The sequence below is a fragment of the Syzygium oleosum genome, unplaced genomic scaffold (genome assembly GCF_021117445.2).
Source record: "Syzygium oleosum isolate NSW1041296 unplaced genomic scaffold, Sole_v2.1 Sole_v2.12, whole genome shotgun sequence".
Taxonomy (NCBI): domain Eukaryota; kingdom Viridiplantae; phylum Streptophyta; class Magnoliopsida; order Myrtales; family Myrtaceae; genus Syzygium; species Syzygium oleosum.
In genome coordinates, this window is record NW_026607496.1 from 6552351 (window position 1) to 6566524 (window position 14174).

General features: G+C 41.6%; 1 protein-coding gene across 1 annotated transcript; it reads left to right on the plus strand.

The window, feature by feature from the left end:
* The first annotated feature begins 10302 nt into the window (after window positions 1-10302).
* On the plus strand, window positions 10303-13540 carry LOC115672181 (uncharacterized). The gene is made up of 9 exons (XM_030593959.2): window positions 10303-10491; window positions 11033-11113; window positions 11206-11271; window positions 11374-11471; window positions 11561-11598; window positions 11705-11792; window positions 11874-12200; window positions 12290-12355; window positions 13227-13540. The coding sequence occupies exons 2-9, from the start codon at window positions 11053-11055 to the stop codon at window positions 13377-13379; spliced, it is 897 nt and encodes a 298-aa protein (XP_030449819.1). The 5' UTR covers window positions 10303-10491; window positions 11033-11052; the 3' UTR covers window positions 13380-13540.
* The last annotated feature ends 634 nt before the right edge of the window (window positions 13541-14174 follow it).

Sequence of the window (14174 nt, forward strand, 5' to 3'; positions counted from 1 at the left end):
TACCGTCCAACTGAGTTTATCAGCAAAATGACTGTTTGGAGCATTTACTCAGGGAATTGGAACTACTCAATCCTGATTTCTGGATTTTGTAGCTTTCTAGTCTTAATTATGCGGCCCCACTCTGCCTTCTTCCTTATATACAATAATTATCATATTTATTAATGTTCCATTTATTTCGTAAAAAAAATAATTTAAAATTTTTTTCTAAAAATAATCGCTTGTATCGTTTAAAATAATTAGCCAATGAAAGATATTTTCTTTATCAACAAAAAATTTATGTCTAAATATATTCGTGGACAAAGAGAAAAAATATTATTTATTTATTTATTTATTAAGTAATATAAGCGATTATTTTTAGGAAATTGTTTTTTACACTATTCACTTTAAGCGAAACAATGAATGCTGAGAAAAGCTTTGCAAAAAAGAAAAAGGGGAAAAAGAGACAATTCCTGAACTTGAGGCCAACGCAGAAATGACCCAACTCTGCATCTCCTTCAATCTACTTTGCTTGACATGGGCTCAAGCAACTTTGAGGGTGCTAGGTTCCAATCTTTAGTCACCTCCACCCAATTATATTTTTGGGACAAGTGCATTGAAAATTTTAAAATTTATCATGAAAGTGTAATTAAATCATAAAATTTTTAAAAAATTCATTCACGTTCTAAAACTTATCAAATTTGTTTAATCAATTCTTTCATTAACTCCGTTCAACTATACTAATGGAAGATGTTGACGTATCTTATTTGATTACTTTCTTAAGGCATGTGCTAACGAGGTAACGCCCACCAAGCGCGACGTTAAAAAATTATTCAAAAATTTTAAAAAAATGCAAACTAAATTAGATTAAAAAATAAAAAAGCTAAAGGTTAATAAAAAAACACAAATTAAATCAGTCGCACTCATCGTTTAGGTTTCCCTAGACATGAGACAAGACCCCATAAGATAAGTTCTTCCTATTAGGACTACATTTAGGCTAGTGGATGATGCCACAAGCAACTCCAGTGAACCTATACCGATGTCCAATCTTTGTGCTAATTAGCGCTAATGTAGAACAGCTGGCAAGTGGTTATATGGAAACTTTCGAGCATCATAAGAGTGGCAGTTTTGCTCACGCCTTAAATAATGGGTCAACTTCAAACGATCATAACTTTTTATCAGGAAGGAGTTATGACGCGTACAACATATCTCATCGAAGAGAATTACAAGATATTTGAATCTACAAATGGGCTACACTGGTTTAGGCAATGTTTGACCTTCAAATCCACACATTTTCCTTGATTTCCAGGCATTCAAAGATTTCATACGTGTTTTATAGATTTTCAGGACGCATTTTGAAAACTTTCCCCTTTATCAATATTTTTTCTTTAATTCTGTTATTTGATTTTAATTATTTGATTGTTTTCTAAAGGGTGACCTCCCTATAAATAAGCGCTTAAGTTATTGTAAATGGTACTTCATTATCAAAATTAAAAATTATCCTTTGGAATCCTTTTCCGAGTATATCTTCCTCTGCGTCAAATGCCCTCTCTGACGTTAGGCAAGTTCCCTTACTTGAAAATCCTATATTACATCTATTTCGATACAAATCATCTGATGTGGCGCACTTGAGAGATAATGATAGCAAAGATTTGAACAACACGCCAGCTGCCTCCTCTGATGTTAATTTGACGATTTTCCTTACTTGAAAATTCTATACAACATTTATTTTGATGCAAATCATATGATGTGGCTTGCTTGAGAGATAATGACAGCAAAGATGTTTTAAAATGATACAGGTAGAATTTTTTCTTGCCCCACATTTGAGGATTTGGGACTAGTTTAGGTTACAATCCAAAGAATAGCCCCTCTTTTCAATTGCAAACCAAAATCAATGCTTCACTTCGAACACCACGCCAGCCGACCAGCCACCCTCCTCCTTCGACCGCCACAACTGTCATCATTTGAACTCTCTCTCCCTTTCTTGGCGCTCACCATTTTTGTCTCCACAACTAGTCCCAAAGTTGAACCTTTCGACGAGGTCATATTTGGTTTCATCAATGCCTTGGCCGTCAGGGTACGTGATGGGTCGCCTCACCAACAATGCGTTCAAAATTGGAATTTGGGGCAAGGGTTTTTTAGGAAGGAAATCCAACTCAATTTCTCAATTTGGGGGAAGATTTGTGTCATTAGGAAAATGATATAAACAGTTCCTGAACTTTGGCCTAATGTGCAATTTGGTCCTTGAACTTTTGATTTGTTCAATGTGGTCCCTGGACTTTTGGTACATGTTCAATTTAGTCCCTGAACTATATGAAAATGTTCAATGTATAGTTCTTCCATTAATTCAAATTCAATGACTATATTGAACATTTTCATATAATTTAAGAACTTGAACATGTACCAAAAGTTCAGGGATAACATTAAATATTAGGCGAAAGTTCATAGACTACATTGAACATATTAAAAGTTTAGGGAACAAATTGCACATTGGGTCAAAGTTTAGGAATTATTTGTGTCATTATCCCTTTGGTTTATTGAGCAATTGAACCTAATTTCTCAATTTTGGGTAAAATTTGTGTTGCTAAATGACGTCGTTTGATCTATATCTTGAATGTTTAGCATCTCCATTGAGACACTTTGGATTATTTACTCTAAAATAATGCCACATGTGATTTTTTGGTGACATAAGTGGCCAATGTCACTTAAATGATCGACTTTTAGAAGTTATGATACTTAAATGATCGCATGATATAACTAAATGTAGCAAATTGAGCACAGTACGAAAGTTGTGAATTGGTAGTGTCCTTTGCCCCAAAGACGTTGCATAAGCTCATTTTACAACATTGAACTGAATGATGAGGAACATAGTTATCACAATGCAAATAACTTATGGGAACATTATCGAACTCAATGTATGTCTCGATGTGTTTTCATATTATATGGCTTGATATAGTGGAGGAATAAAAATTAATAGCCACTTCTGGTATGAAACTGTATAGAATCGTTTAATTAGTGCCCAATCATTTGGTGGGGTTGCTTATGATGGACTAACCCTCTTGTCCTGTTGAAGTAGTCGTATGCGGTACGAGCACAAGGGTCGTTTGGATAATGATGGTGAGTCGATGGAGTAGATTGTGAGGTGTCCTAAGATCCACATTTAGTGGCCTGCGGCTGCATAATGACTCGTGCTACCTGTTTTGCAACACCACAATTAATTAAGCTTTTCCTTTTCGTGACACAATTAAATTAAGCCTTAGAAAAATCAAAAGAAAGTGATCGCCCTCCAAGTTCGGCAGTCTTGCCTGCTCATTATTGGTCGATTTGTCGAAGAGACTGATTTTTCCTCCTGACTTTCAACTGTATTTGCTTCAGTTGTCAAAGTTCCCTTTACATTGCAATAACAAGAAAGAAGATTAAAGGAGACAAATTGGACTTTGAATACCAATGAGAGTTGCATTAGGCAGGGAATTCAAAGTCTACATCGTGCCTGCTCCATTAACCTTCTCGTTTTGTCGTAATCACACGAGTGTCTAGAAGCATTAAAATATCTTGTTAAAATGTGGGTACTAAATGGCATCTTATTGGACCATATTGAATATTATAAACAAGCAGACCATTAACTAGCATGCGAGTCCTACTTTTTGTTCATAATTCTAGGGTATGAGTATAAAGGCCTGGCTACTTGGATGTTCATGAAACACCCTGCAAACACGGGAAATGTAGCAAAAACATCCTAAACCTATTGCATTGATACCAATTCAGTCCTAAACCTTTCAATTAGACCAATTTAGTCCTAAACCTTTTCACATTGATATCAATTTAGTCCATTTGGCCAATTTAGGTCGGAAATCGCTAATGTGGAAGCCGACAGTCCTACGTGGCACTGTCGGCGCCGACGTGAACAATTTTTATAATTTTTTAATAATTTTTTCAGATTTTTTTAATGTTTTTTCAGATTTTTTTCTCTTCCCAGAACTGGTCGGCCGGCGACCGCAAGTTGGTCTGGGCAAGGGCTCCCACGCCCTCGCCCAGATCTAGGCGAGGGCTGTCGCGCCCTCACCGGCCACAGGCGAGGGCGTCGAGACCTCGCCCAGATCCAAGCCCTCATCTGTTGGTTGATGAGGGCGGCGATGCCCTTGCTTGGATTTGGGTGAGGGCACGGCGGCCCTTGCCTGTGGCCGGCGAGGGTGTGGGGACCCTCACCCAGACCAGGCGAGGGTTGCCAACCCTCGCCTGTGGCCGGCGATGGTCGTCATCGGCCAACTAGTTCTGGGGAGAGAAAAAAAAAAGAGAAAAAACATTGAAAAAATCTGAAAAATTATAAAATTTGGGCAAAAGTACACCACAAGTGCCATAACTTGTGTATGTCGATCACTTTGGTGCCATAACTTTTTTTCGGATCACTTTGGTGCCAAGTCGGAGTAAAAGAGATCACTTTAGTGCTAATTTGGCCGGAAATCCGACGTGGCATTTATTATTAATTTTTTACGCCGACGTGGCTCGCCGGAGGCTGAGTCAGCGTGCACAGTCAGCATTTTTAATTTTAAATAATATTTTTAGCGTGTACAGTCAGCATTTTTAATTTTAAATATTTTTTTCCTTTTTTTTTTCTTCTTTCCTTTTTCTTTTCTTTTCTTTTCTTTTTTTTCTTTTCTCTCCTCGCCGGCCTGTTGCCGATGGCCGGCCGGCCACCGGCGAAGCCCGGGAAGGGCTGGGCGAGGGCGGCCTTGCCCATGGCCGGGAGGTGCTGCCGACCCTCGCCGGCGACAGGCGAGGCCGCCCCTCGCTGGCCAAGGCAAAGGCTGCCCTCGCTCGACGCCGGCGAGGGTCCCCCTCGCCGAATCTGGCGAGGGCGACCCTCGTCGAACCGGCGAGGCGAAGGAAGCCCTCGCCCGGGCGGGCGAGGGTCGCCCACGCCCAACTCGGGCAAGGGCGACCCTCGCCCGCCGTGCGAGGGCTTCCTCGCCCGACGCCGGCGAGAGTCGCCCTCGTCGGATCCGGCGAGGGCGACCCCGCGGCGTCGGGCGAGGGTCGTCCACGCCCGACTCGGTGAGGGCGACCCTCGCGCGCCCTGAGCGAGGGCTTCCCTCGCCGACGCCGGCGAGGTCGCCCTCGCCGCATCCGGCGAGGGCGACCCTCGCCCGGCGTCGGGCGAAGGAAGCCCTCGCCGGCGTCGGGCGAGGGTCGCCACGCCCGACTCAAGCGAGGGCGACCTCACCCGCCTGGGCGAGGCTTCCTCGCCCGACGCCGCAAGGGTCGCCCTCGTCGGATCCGGCGAGGGCGACCCTCGCCGGCGTCGGGCGAGGGTCACCCACGCCCGACTCGAGCGAGGGCGACCTCGCCCGCCTGTGCGAGGGCTTCCTCGCCCGACGCCGGCGGGGTCGCCTCGCCGGATCTGGGCGAGGGTCGCCCACGCCCGACTCAGCGAGGGCGACCATCGCCCGCCCGTGCGAGGGCTTCCTCACCCGACGCGGGCGAGGGTCGCCCGCCGATCCGGCGAGGGCGACCCTCGCCCGCCTGTGCGAGGGCTTCCTCGCGGATCCGGCGAGGGTCGCCGGCGTCGGGCGAGGGTAGCCCTCGCCTGGGCTGGCCTCGCCTGTCGCCGGCGAGGTCGGCCGCCCCTCGCCGGCCATGGGTAAGGCCGCCCTCGCCCAGCCCTTCCCGGGCTTCGCCGGTGGCCGGGCCACCGGTGACCGGCCGGTGAGGGGAGAAAAGAAAAAAAAGAAAAGAAAAGAAAAAGGAAAGAAGAAAAAAAAAGGAAAAAAAATATTTAAAATTAAAAATGCTGACTGTACACGCTGAAAAAAATTATTTAAAATTAAAAATGCTGACTGTACACGCTGACTCAGCCTCCGGCGAGCCACGTCGGCGTAAAAAATTAATAAAAAATGCCACGTCGGATTTCCGGCCAAATTGGCACTAAAGTGATCTTTTTTGCTCCGACTTGGCACCAAAGTGATCCGAAAAAAATTTATGGCACCAAAGTGATCGCCGTACACAAGTTATGGCACTTGTGGTGTACTTTTGCCATAAAATTTGTCCACGTTAACGCCGGCGGTGCCACGTAGAATCGCCGGCGTCCACGTCAGCGATTTCCGGCCTAAATTGACCGAATAGATTAAATTGATTTAAATATAAAAAGATTTAAGATTAAATTAATTTAATTAAAAGATTTAGAACTGAATTGATACCAATGTAATAGATTTATGACTTTTTTTTATACTTTTCACCTGTGAATCCCATGGAAAGTTTAGGCCTTCGGCCTAGGCTAGGCCTGACATCTCACGGGTAAAGTCTTATTTGATGCAGGTAATAGTCTCTGTACTTTGATGGAACTATTGAAGTCAACGGACATCTTGTCCTATTAAAAAGAGACATCCATTAGTGATGGTAGCGGGAGGTGCAAGACTTGTAGTCTCATTTATGAGGCCACAGGTCGAACTAGCTTATTATGATAGTAATGTGTGATTTTTCTGTTGATGATTGGGTTTGTAAACTTCTAGTGCTCTAGTGGTGCTAAGGTGACGAGGTCCGCGTAACTTAGACCTTTATGCACTAACGGTGCCGAGGGTCTCGATTAAAACTGATTTAACCAAAACGTGAACATTGCTTAGTGAATGTGAAAATGTTATATAGATATTAGAGAGATAGCTATACTAGTCATCCTCTCCATCCTTTTCAATTTACCAAAAAAGAAATGTCTCTCTGAATTCCGTTTAAAGATCAACTGCTCAAGCAAAATGATCAACTATTTGATAGTACACACAAGTACAAAAACTAATTTTCGTGAGAGAAGTATGTTAGTTTTTTGCCATGGAACATTACTTTGATGCAATTATCGTATATTCAACCAAACCAAAATTGTTCCGTGCTATATAATTGTCAATTTTCATAAAGATATCATAATCTTGTCTATGTAATCTGTTATCTTTTCTTTAAATTCGATATTCGTCGCCTACGTGTCCACTTGACTTAATATACATCTCCTCCTAACTTACCAATTATATAAGCTTAAAAACAAAGAATTAGTCATGATAAGAAAAGAACAAAAGATCAATATTACCCAAAACATAACAGAAATTATAAAAATACGAAGATAAAATTCTAAAAGAAAATATAAATACACTAATTCGGTATTTCAATGCAGTTTGATGCGAAACCAACCCAATTTAAGTTAAGTGAGATCAATATCTTCTTCGATTTCTACTTGGTTCGATCCGGAAAATTATCAAACCGTTCAATTCGGCTGACGGAACCAAGAATTGTTTAGGCACTCATAAGCCAGTCATTCCTCTTGCAATCATGTGCCCTGTCCTTTCTTGCAATTTCTTTACACCTCGCAAACGTTCACATCTAAGAGAAACTCCGGTTTGCAATAAAGAAGTATAAAGAAATGCTTGGCTATACGTCTTCATGGACTCTATTATTGGCCTCTCTTTCAAGAGCTAGCAAAAACGTGTATCTCATGTACTCCGGCCTAATCACGCTTTATTGCCAAAAGTAAATAACACAAGTCCTAGACCTTACGCAAGATACTCTGGAGATGCCATCCACTTAGCTTTATTTTTAGATGAATACTAATAACAAAGCACCAACTCCCCAAGGAATGTCTTGTTATAACTATTGGGTAATTCCCTTTTTCTTTTTTCGTGACACGGGGTATTCGAACATTCGATTCTGCTGATCTCATCGAACGCAGGCAAGTCTTTCAGTCCACATGTATCGGGTAAGACTTCACTTACAGGATGGTGAGCATGATCTAAGATTACTTTGAGTGTGAGATGTTATGAGTTGAATGCAGAACTGACCGTATCTGAACCAAGCGTTCATCCACTTAACCAGACAAAATCTTGGACAGTATTTACTAACTAAATAAGTCTGCCTATTCAGTTTGGCGAGAAGAAAAAAGATTTGTGGGGAGTTACTTCATATTGATCGACCCTAAAATGGAACATTGAGTAGCTATTCAATTTGAAACCTCCCATTTTTTTAAGTTTTGCCACTAATTAATCAACCCCTTAAGATTGATCACTACCTAATTAGAGTGGCATTGATGGAACTTCCCATGATTAAGAAATTAAGAATGCTAGATCACCCCTCCTTCTACTCTCCGTTGCTGTCCCTTTCCAAGTCAACCAAACCACCTCACCTTCTGGAACCTGGAGGCCCCGTGACAACAACAATTGACAATTTTTAGTGGCTAGAAAACAAATGCGATTGGAATATATTAGAGTCCCATAATGGAGGTGTCCAGGTGGTTGTTGTGATAATTGTGGAGGGAAAGAGTTAAAAAAAAACGGTGCTTTCCCAGAACCCACTTCAATGCTTCTTGTCAAAGACGTAACTTTCTTCCCAATATTTTAAAGCCGTGATGAATGGGGGATCTATGACTAAATAAGGCCCTCTTGGTTTTGTATGTGCAAGCCCTTTACTTCATCGTTGAACTCTTACTTGTTCTCTTTCCATTGGCATGTGATGTTAGGGCAACTATCATTGGTTCCCAAGAAAACTAAAAGTATCGCATGGTCAATTGGGTACTATCAAGTACCTACCAAAAAAAAAAGGGTCGGTCTTTTTCACCTAATTAAGCTATGGCACAGGGACTCCCAAGTATTGTTAGTACCCAAGTACGACCAATCGCCTCAACTCAACACGCATTTCCCACCACGCTTATTCTCTGTCACGAGCGCAGTGTGGCATGCCAATCTGTCGAGATGGCGCATCAATTACAATCCCTTTATCTACCGGTTTGGCCCCTAAATTTTTAGGTATTCGATCGACTTAGGAAGAGATTATACGAAGGCCCACTTTTTTTTTTGGGGGGGAGGGGGTGTTTTGATATTGATGTATTTTGTTATCATGAACTCACGTTCTATCCACAAAATGGGGGCTCAATTATGGCGATGGAGACTATCAAGCAATCTAACATACTCACGTAATCTAGTACTAGGGGACAGACACATTAATTTGCGTGATCATTTGATGGAGTACGCCGACGATTATTGCAATAACAATAATTTGCACGACGTGTCACTACATGCCTGATGCCAAAAGGGCAAAACACACATAAGCACGCAAAGATGAGTGCTGATTCCAAACTTATGAGAAGCTAAGAAAAGATGACCATCATAGAGATTGCTTTGAAACTTTTTTGAGTACTTTGAATGTGATGGACAAGTGTGGAATGTCTACATTCTCTGAGTTTGATACAAGACATTATTGAACTGACGAACACACATATCTTTAAAAGAAGTTGAATCAAATTAAGTTAAATCAATGTGTCGATGATATAGCGTAAATTCACTTCCAATAATACAGATAACACACATAATTTGTTATGTCATGAGGTTGGAAATTAAAAATAAGAGGGATTCAATTTTTATTTTATTTTTTGCAAGATTTGTATTGTTCAATAAAAACATTATCTATACTCCATAGATTCTGAGGAATGATCGTTCAAAGTTGCGGTGTCAAATAAAATGAGTATATAATATAAGGTTAGATGCGGGAGAATGTGGCAGCCCCACACATATCTAGTGAAACATCCAGCCAAATAATGGCATAGACAAATAGAAAAATAAATATATAAAATTAAAAGACCCCAAATTAGACCTAGCTAAATACCTCACGAACTGGTCATAATCGATCTCATAATTAATGTCGATGCATCAAGTAATCCAGAAGAATCCAGACAATAGAGAGGTTCAAACGAGTTGAGCTATTCGAGGCTTATTCCGCAATTACTCAAACTCGCTCGATTCTTCTTCAGTTTTAGATCGCACTTGCTGGTGGGAGCAAAAAACCTGGGTTTTTTCAACACGAATCGAATTTTTCAATAATGAGAAAGGGTTTTTGTTGACATGGCTCGATAACACTTGTTAAGGACTTCAAAAAAAAAAAAATTTGGCTTGTCATACCGCGTAAGTTACAATAATTGCATACTTCCTTCCCCATCCAAACTTTATAGGATATTTTAGGGTCAATCCCATGAAAAATTCTTTACTTCGTCGTGTGGGCACCAATATGCCAATTTTTTTTTTCCTTTCACCGATACCTAAAACCTATACAAGCGACCCCAAAATTGTCGTCCGCTTCTGTACTTAATGACCATTTAAAATCCTTCATGGCGTCATTCCCAATGCTGCCACGTTGAATTTTTAACTACCACAAGATATTTATGGGGTTTTGGTGAGACAAAAGAAAATTTGGGGTATTGGTGTTTCACATGAAAATGTTTAGAAATTTTTGTGTAATGTCCAGATATTATATTCATTTGGGCCAAGAGATGATGGAGCTAACGGTCTTCTTGCTGCCTTTATAAACCCCACCAAGTCCCTTCCTGCTTCCTCCTCGCTCTCTTTGCATTCTTCACTTCGGCATTTCATCTCAAAAATCTGTTCTTTGAGTTGAGCTGCTGATCAACTTCTCTCTCTGAAGTCTGAACAGATCACCTTCCATTCCGAAACTCTGTTGGTCTTGCCTAAACAGTCAACATTTGCTCGTTCAATCTTGGTGAGTCGATTTTCCAATGCGAGCTCATCTCATATGCGGATTTTCTTTGTGGCATTTTACCTTCTATGACACCCTTTTTCAATTTATTTGATTCCTTTTAATGAAAGTGAAAATCGGAGATGTATGATAAAGCAAGACAAACCTGAAACAGAGTGAGCTCTGTTTCTTCTTGGAAAGAGTACCCACATGCCATTAAAGGGTGGTGATTGAGAGTATATGCCTGACTTGACATCGTAAATGATCTTCAAATTGGGAGATGCAAGTTCTGATCTTTGTCGAACTATTTAGCTCTAGTTCAATAGTTATGACCTTCAAATTGTTTGCTTTTATGTCGGGTCAGGCAAGTTTCGATTGTTCGTCACTGATAGTTTGATATGCTGCAGCTAGTTTCATTTGATTTGAGCGGTGTTCTTTTCGCTTCGTTTGTTGATTATGAAGAGGCTGAGAGAATAAGAACACATGAATCTTCACACAAGCTGAAAAGCTTTTTCGGTCTTCAACTTTAAGCAAGTTGTTTACGCCTTCTTACTGTCTATTGAAGGTCCTTTGGAGACGAGTGAAATGGAGTTCGAAGGGATGTACCGACAACCTCAGAGGCCTAAATATGATTGTCTCTTGTTCGGTAAGTTTTAGCTTATTCCATTAGATGCGATTGATTGAATGGACACGAACATAGATTAATTATGTAATCCCCTGACTTTAACGTGCTTCTAGATCTCGACGACACCCTCTATCCCCTAAGCTCTGGCCTCGCCACATCATGCCGCAAGAACATCGGAGGTAGCTATGCTTTTTCCCACAGCCAATTCCATGGTGCTGTGTCATGTTGCATTAACTGAGATTGTTTAGGTTTCTTGTTCTGACGTTGAAGCTCTTTGCCAGATTATATGGTTGAAAAGCTCGGCATAGACGAGGACAAGATCGATACCTTGTGCAACCTTCTATACAAGAATTATGGCACAACAATGGCTGGTCTTAGGGTAAGATTTCACAATTTTATCCAGCTTTGCAATGTAGACAAAAAGATCAACTGTTATTTACGCTTAATTGGGTGTTTTTCACTTTCCAGGCAATCGGCTACGACTTCGATTATGATGACTACCACAGGTTAGAAAAATCTCTAGTGTATCATCATTTGAACATGTCTCACTGTCTTGAGCATTTTGTGCATTTATGTGCTTTTGCTGAGGATAATTTTGCACCAATTCAACAGTTTTGTCCATGGGAGACTGCCATACGAGAACCTAAAACCCGACCCGGTCCTGAGGAGTCTTTTGCTCAACATGCCTTACCGTAAAATCGTAAGCTCATGCATCCTGAAATGCCAGAAGTTTTTCGTCAATTTTTTGTGGTATTTCTAACCTGTTTGGTAAATGAAACAGATATTCACAAACGCGGACAAGATTCATGCGGTCAAAGCACTAAGTAGGCTCGGACTCGAAGACTGTTTCGAAGGGATTATTTGCTTTGAGACCCTGAATCCAGTTCACAAGAACGCTGCATCTGATGATGAAGATGATATCGAGTTTGTGGGATTGCCGAACACAATCAGAAGCAGTGACTCCGGGTCCGGGATTTTCGACATTATTGGGCATTTCTCCGGACACGGTGCCGGGTCAGGATTACCAAAAACCCCTGTTGTTTGCAAACCATCAGAAGACGCCATCGAGCGGGCTCTCAGAGTCGCCAACATCAACCCCCAGAGAACGGTGAGACAATCTTCTCTAAATTCCACTGCTCCATCGTTCAATTGACTGTCGATGAATGCCCAATTATTCATCCAAATTTATGACTGCAGATTTTCTTCGAGGATAGTGTTAGGAACATCCAGGCTGGGAAGCGTGTCGGCCTTCAAACTGTGCTGGTAAGTCATTAAAGAGGATACCAAATTATTTAGGGAAAAGACCACCAAAAATTCCAGACTATGTTCATTGTGACACATTTACCGTAAATTTTTTTGTGATACTAAAAAGCCCAAACTATGCATATTACGACACATTTACCCTTCATTAGAGTTTCGTTAAAAATCTCCGTCAAAACTCTGACGGTAGCTGACGTAGCGCCACGTCAGAAAAAAAATTTCAAAAAAAGTCACTGTTCATCGCGAGTTACTGTTCATCGTCTTCTCGCTCGGTCGAACTCTTCTGGAGCTCGTCCGTTGCTGCTCACTGCTGCCTAGACCTCCAGGAGCTTCGCCGTAGCTGCCGATCATGGCGGCCGCAAGCTTGAAGTTTGGCCATGGCCGCTCCGCTCGACTGCCATGGCCAAGCTTCGAGCTCGAGCGGAGAGGCCATGGCCAAGCTTCAAGCTCGCGGCCGCCATGGTCAGTAGCTACGACGAAGCTCCCGAAGGTCTAAGCAACAGTGGGCAACGGCGGACAAGCTTCGGAAGAGCTCTGGCCGAGCGAAAAGACGATGAACAGTAACTTCGAAGACGATGAACAATGACTTTTTTTTTTTTTTCTGATGTGGTTCCACGTGGGCATCACGTCAGCGCCATGTCAAAGTTTTAACGGAACCTTAACGGAGGGTAAATGTGTTAAAATGTGCATAGTTTTGGGTAAATGTGTGATAATGTGCATAGTTTGGGATGTTTTGTGGTATTTTTACAATTATTTAAGTCCTCCACCAATAGTCATGTGAACCCCACTAACTGCATACCAAAGAAGAATCCGTAAAGGGATATTAGAGCAAATTGTAATGTATCCTTGATAGATTTTCGGTAATTTTTTGCAGGTTGGCACTTCTAACAGGCCAAAAGGTGCAGACTATGCACTTGAGAACATCCACAACTTGAGGGAGGCAATCCCAGAGCTTTGGGAATTCGAAGTGAAGTCTGAAGTGGGTTACTCTGGCAAGGTTGCTGTGGAAACCTCTGTGACAGCTTAGATTCATTTTAAATGTTGTCACTCCTCTTCCTCTCCCTTGTAACACATGAAATATGAAATGGTGGGATGGAGATGTATGTCGCCCTTTGTATGCACCATTTCGTTGCTTAGTTGATGTAGATGTCTTCTTTTGCGGTGATAATAAAAACTCAATACTACAAAGGTTTCACTTTCGCATGCTGCCATACCAAAAGCTGATTGGACCGATCCCTCTAGAGGAGTGCCTTTATCATGGAAGTCGCAATCGGTTTCCGACTATAAAAAATTCAGTGGGAAGGCCGTGCCAATCAATGTCGACGGCAACACGGAAATTGAACGTATATTTTTTTATGACAAGATTTTTTCGGGCCGGATTAGCAATAGTACTTTCACATCCTGAGAATCGTCACGTTTTTGTCCTGAGTTTTTTTATCTCCGGTTCAAAATAGGATGTCATTTAGATGTTGATGTATTTGTTCATTTCTTCTTTTTTCCTTTTGCTTGGCAATAAACATTTAAACAAGTCCAACACTTAAAATGGAAAACAAAACCGACGTCTAAAATGAAGCCACAAATCCAGGGTAAAGCTCTAAATCTGATATAAACTTGCCACATTGAGATTTCGTTTTCCTATATCTACTCATTACGATATGTGCATTAGTAGGCTGATAAGCTGATCAAACCTCTGGAACTACTGTTATCATTTGTCTTAGGTCGGACTTATGAGCATCAAATTCATCAGACCGGGAGTTCATCGGCGAAATAGCAGACTGGAACAGAACAACAAGAAAATCCAGATTTGCAGAAGCAAGAATTG

Bases quoted from the DNA above. Each gene is read 5' to 3' on its own strand.
- LOC115672181 (XM_030593959.2), top strand. From the start codon at position 11,053: ATGGAGTTCGAAGGGATGTACCGACAACCTCAGAGGCCTAAATATGAT. The intron at 11,472-11,560 runs GTAAGATTTCAC...TTCACTTTCCAG, and splicing joins CAACAATGGCTGGTCTTAGG to GCAATCGGCTACGACTTCGA. The intron at 11,599-11,704 runs GTTAGAAAAATC...CCAATTCAACAG, and splicing joins GATTATGATGACTACCACAG to TTTTGTCCATGGGAGACTGC.